General features: G+C 36.4%; 1 protein-coding gene across 4 annotated transcripts; it reads right to left on the reverse strand.

The window, feature by feature from the left end:
* Positions 1–286: 286 nt before the first annotated feature.
* LOC149535646 (Pentatricopeptide repeat (PPR) superfamily protein) lies at positions 287–4,855 on the reverse strand. 4 transcript variants are annotated; one of them, XM_089805584.1, is made up of 5 exons: positions 4,612–4,854; positions 4,319–4,385; positions 1,075–4,116; positions 786–886; positions 287–693 (listed from the first exon to the last, which is right to left on the reverse strand). In XM_089805584.1, exon 3 carries the CDS (start codon positions 4,042–4,044, stop codon positions 1,621–1,623), a length of 2,424 nt encoding a protein of 807 aa, XP_089661710.1. In that variant the 5' UTR covers positions 4,045–4,116; positions 4,319–4,385; positions 4,612–4,854; the 3' UTR covers positions 287–693; positions 786–886; positions 1,075–1,620. The 4 variants fall into 4 exon arrangements, with proteins under 4 accessions (XP_089661710.1, XP_089661707.1, XP_089661709.1 ...); XM_089805581.1 differs by having other exon boundaries at positions 287–886; XM_089805583.1 differs by having other exon boundaries at positions 287–886; positions 1,075–4,385; positions 4,612–4,855.
* Positions 4,856–5,309: the final 454 nt, after the last annotated feature.

Raw genomic sequence — 5,309 nt, forward strand, 5'->3', positions numbered from 1 at the left:
AAAGCATAAGAATTTATGTCCCTCCAGAAGAGCCTAATTGCATACTCTTAGCTAAATACTCTTTAGAATAATAAATAAATGAGCACGTTGATTTTAAGTTGAAGAAAAATATGACGTGATTTAATTCTCACTGCATATATGTATAGGACTAAGTGCAAAAATATGGTGTCAGTAGCAAGGTTCAATCCATTACGAACTAGCATTTTCCAACAACATATAGAAGCCAACCTACACTGCACATAGCAGCCATATATACATGGAGACCAGAAGTAATATGTTCTCCAGATTCCTTCAAGTGCCTTGATAATTCATATAATAAAAGATACGCCAATACAAAGACAGCTAATTATCTTGCTTGTCTCCATCTCCAGATGTAATTTACTAATTTACAACAGTATTATTTAAAAACTACCATCAACAGCAATTTCACTTCAGCAGTAAAACTATATTTTACATCAAACTATGAAATAGCACATACATAAACATTGATCAGACCATATAAAGAACAATATCTTGCACAAAATCTGGTTATACTGTACTGAATCTGATTTAGTTTACTTTGGCCCATATTGAAAGGCTCCATAAGATAATGCAATGAGTTGATAATTTCTGGGTGCGCCAGATGGTGAAGCTCTTGTGGTTTAGACATAATGGCATGGGTTCATATCTACGTCTGGGTAGGACATATGCAGCCTGACCAAACATTGTAGGTGCAAAATGAGGTTTCATATGCCAAGATAATTCCCATCGGGCACAGTGCATTATTGAACTCAAAAGAACCCTACCTTTCCTTAAATAAAATCCCACATTCAAATTAGTTATTGAAGTGTATCTTCCATATTCTCAAACAATCTCACCAGAAATTCTTTGCGGCCATGGTATTTACCTGAGCCATGAAAAATGCAAAATATTTTTAATTATTAAATTAATAAAAGAAAGAACATCTTAAACTTCCTACAATCCAACCATTCATTTTCAAAGCCGGTTGCTGTTGTTTTCAAGCTTACAGGAGATCAATAACAACTACAATTGCATGCACTCTAATGGAGAAGTAGAATTCTGTAATGCTCTTACCTCCAGTGAGCAACTTGTCGTGGCTTCTAACATTAAGATTGAGATGGGAGATTGGGTCATTCTTTAGCTGGTAGATGCCATTCAAAATCTGCTAAAAAATACTTTTTGTTCCCAGTGTGATGGGTTAACATACAGCTGAATCACAAATGTAATTGATTTCCTCACTGAGAAATCAACTACCATTCTTACCTAAAGAGAGCACCTCGCTGTGCCTTTTATCATTAAGCATAAGATGGGAGATGTTTCATCCATTACCTGTAAGGTGCAATTACCTATCTGCTACAGATCATTTTTGTTCCCAGTGTGAAGATTTAACCTTCATAAAACCTTATCACAAAATAAATTGATCTCCTACCTTGTGAAACTGAGAGCTCTTCATTGTACAAGTTCATAAGAGTGTCAGTCCTTCTCTGCAGCCAAATACCAATTGGCAATGGTTGATATTGTAAGTCTCATCCAAAGTTCACCAATGCACAGTATCATGTTTAAAATCTTTGGGATGAGAAGTCACCAAAACTAAAGAGGAACAAGATTTATAACCTTTGATTAGCATTTCATTTCATATACTTCTAGTTTTCGTATTTTTTTCTTCTCTCTAAGAGCTTTAAAAAGAAGTTCATAGGTTTGGTAATTCACAAAACCCTTCAACAGCATATCCTCCAAGAGGATCTTTGGGGCTGCCACCAACTTTTTGTCAGCCTCAAAAATTTCTTTGACCACTTCAGGTACTATGCCTTTATTCACCATGGCATGGATAATACCAACAGCCTCCTCAACTCTTTGATTCTTGCAAAGACAATTAATCACCCGACCAAATGTAACAGCATGAGGAATGAGTTTATTGTTCAACATCTTAATGAGCAAACGATAGCTAGAATCTACATTTCCCATCTTATAGAAGCCATCAATCAGCACACTATAAGTAAAAACATCAGGAACACATCCTTTCTGTATCATCTCTTTAAAAAGCTTGGTGGCAATATCAACTTCCAAATTATTACAGAATGCATGTATTAAGATATTGTAAGTTGCCACTGTAGGAACAACATTTAATTCATTCATCCTTCGTAGAAGCTTAAACGCAGCCTTGAGATGCCCATTAATGCAGAGACCATGGATCAGTGTACTGCAGCTGACCACATCTGGAGTGCAACCCTCAGCCAGAATCTTCTCAAATAGCTCAATTGCATCCTTAACCCTTCGTCCCTTGCAGAGACTCTCCATTATTGTGTTGTATGTGATGACATTTGGAATACAACCTTTGTTCACCATTTGATTATATAATTGCAATACTTCATCAATTTTTCTTCTTTTGCAAAGGCCATTCAGTAACGTATTGTATGTAATTATATCAGGAGTAACTCCATATTTTCGCATTCTATTAAAAACCTCTAGAGCTTCGTCTAATTTAGAAACTTTGAAGAATCCATAAATGAGGGTATTGAAGGTGAAGATATCAGGAGTGCAACCATTCCTCAAAGCTTCATCGAGAAGATTACTGGCATCATATACATGACCGGTTTTGCTCAGGCCGTTGATCATTATATTGTATGTCCAGATATCCAGGCTGTGACCCTTGTCTAACATTTTGTTTACAAGCTGTAGAGCTTCTGGGATGAGTCCTTTCTCAGATAATCCTTTGACAAGAGCATTGTATATTGTGATATCTAGAACTAAACCTTTGCTGCTTGCCTCCTTGAAGAGATCCATGGCCCTCTCCAAATTTCCATCCTCACAATAACCATTCACAAGTGTGGAGTATGTAATTTGATCTGGAATGAAGCCTTTGAATATTGCATCTCCAAGCAGGTCAGCTGCCTTTTTCACCATACCTGCTTTGCAGAACCCATCAATCAATGTATTGTATGTAAAATCATCAGGCATGCAACCCTTTCTCACCATCATTTGAAGAAGCTTCTCCGCTTCCCAAACCATTTTGGCCTTACATAGGCCACTTATCAATGTATTGTAAGTGACAGCATCAGGGACCAGTTCCATCGATGCAATCTCATCCAAAACATTAACAGCATCTTGCACCTTACCTTCTTTACACATGCCTCTAATCATGATATTGTATGTAAACACATTAGGAATAACTCCTCTGCTCCGCACTTTATCAAGAAGTGTGTTGCTCTCTGCCACACCATCAATTTTGCAAACACTATGTATCAGTTTATTAAATGTAGCCACATCTGGAATTATGTCTTCTGCAAGCATCCTGTCAAACAGTTTTGAAGCTTCATCTGCCTTGTTTTCTTCATATAGACCACCAATTACTGTACAATAGACAACAGCATTTGCCTTGCAACCTTGTTCTGGCATATTGCAAAGAAGCCTCAGAGCAACTTCAGCTCTATTAGTTCTACAGAATGACTTTATCCTGATGGCAAATGTGTACACATCAGGCTCAACACCTTTATCTCTCATTCGAAGATATATCTTATGTGCCTGAATAAATTGCTTGTTTTCGACAAGTATATTCATAACAGTATTATATGATCTAACAGTCGGCTCACAGTCATAGAATTCCATTCGCTCAAACGTATCCATAGCTTCCTGCACCATCCCAGCTTTACCATAGTTTTTCATCACCCCAATATAGATTCCTTCAAAAGACATATTATCATGGATATCCCTCCTCATCTCTACTAAAACCTTCTCCATGGGCTCAAACTCCCCATGAAATCCAAGTTTCTCGATGATAGCCTTATAGGTGGCAAATGTATGTTTGAAGCCTTCCTCTTTGACTACAGAGTTGAAAACCTCAAGAGCCTTCAGAGGGTCCTTTTTGTGTTTGATTACCATAACTACATGGCCAGGATTAAACCCTGGTCCCGATTTGGTCCCTTGCCCTTCAACATTCTCATTTGCGAGGGCATAGCGGGAAAAAACCCTAGGAAAAAATACAGTTTCTCCTAATGGTCCTAGCGAAGTCCTTGGTTTCCTCAAAATAACCGACGCCACTTTCATTGTTTAACGAAAGACAAACAGGTGAAGAATTGGGAAACCTACGAAGATCTGCCATTCAGTAATTTGGACCTCCTGAAATATAAACAATGAAATGAAGTGATTCACAGCCTTTGGACAACAACAAAAATCTCCTGAGAACAGTAACATTACTTAGCAAAAAGGATCTTAAAGTTTCTAAGGCAATGGTGGAGATTACAATATGAAAACCTTTATCATTTAGCCTAAAACTCTGGTGTTATAAAAATATCTTCAACCCTAAACTAGGGCATCCTACCTCCCTGGGGATGTCATCAATCGGCAAGAGAACGTCATGACCGCAACCCAGTTCCGAATTGTCAGCTCTATACACACAGACATTTGCAACTGTAATCTGAATATTCATTCATTTGAAATTTTGATAACCCGTTGGAAAATAATTCTATATGGGAAAACATACATTGATGAGCAGCACGGATAAATTTGACATAAATAAGAAAACTCCCCACGGGAAAACACACTCTATATTAATGATTTTTAATCTACAGGGCATGCTACCATATAAAGATCGTATCTGAATCTGACAAATACCTGATGTTACCAGCTAAAACTATTGGGCTACGTGTAAATATTTTCATAACGATTGGGAGCAAGTCAAAATTCCCTGGACGTTCCATCGCTGCATCTATAATTAGAATGTACACATTTGAAAAACTGTGAACGTTTGTGAATGTTCAAACTTGTTCCGTGATTTGCAGTGACCCGACAAATTAGGAGATGGGGATAGAGTGGGTGTTCTTTCCCAGCTCAAATCCATTTTTAGCATTTTACTTAATTTTGGTAATAATTAAGCAAAAGGTTTTTGTTTAAACAGCTCATATTAGTTGTTTACATAAATTATTCTCTTCCAATAAATCAATATTTTATTTAATCATATTAAAGATAGTGTATAAAAAGGCTTATATTATACAGAATTGTATCCTTATTTCAAGCTTAGTTAAAGAAGCTTATCATTAGTCTAATGATCCTATTATGTTATTGTTCAATTCCATCATCATTGAAAAAGACACAAAGAAGAATCAATTTTGGAATCCTCAATAGTATTATAATAGCTCAAATGTGTCCTCCTATCTTTGTTCACTTCTTCAATCTCTTTTTTAGTAATATTTTTCTCGTCAAGTATTTGTTGAGCACGTTTAAGCTTCCCCTGGTTCAAGTTGTTCAATATTATTTTTCATTTCAAAAATATAATTATTTTATAAGATAAAATTCATATCATATATTTTTGT

This window comes from Cupressus sempervirens, chromosome 10 (assembly GCF_028749045.1).
Source record: "Cupressus sempervirens isolate cs-2001-9-10 chromosome 10, ASM2874904v1, whole genome shotgun sequence".
Classification (NCBI taxonomy): domain Eukaryota; kingdom Viridiplantae; phylum Streptophyta; class Pinopsida; order Cupressales; family Cupressaceae; genus Cupressus; species Cupressus sempervirens.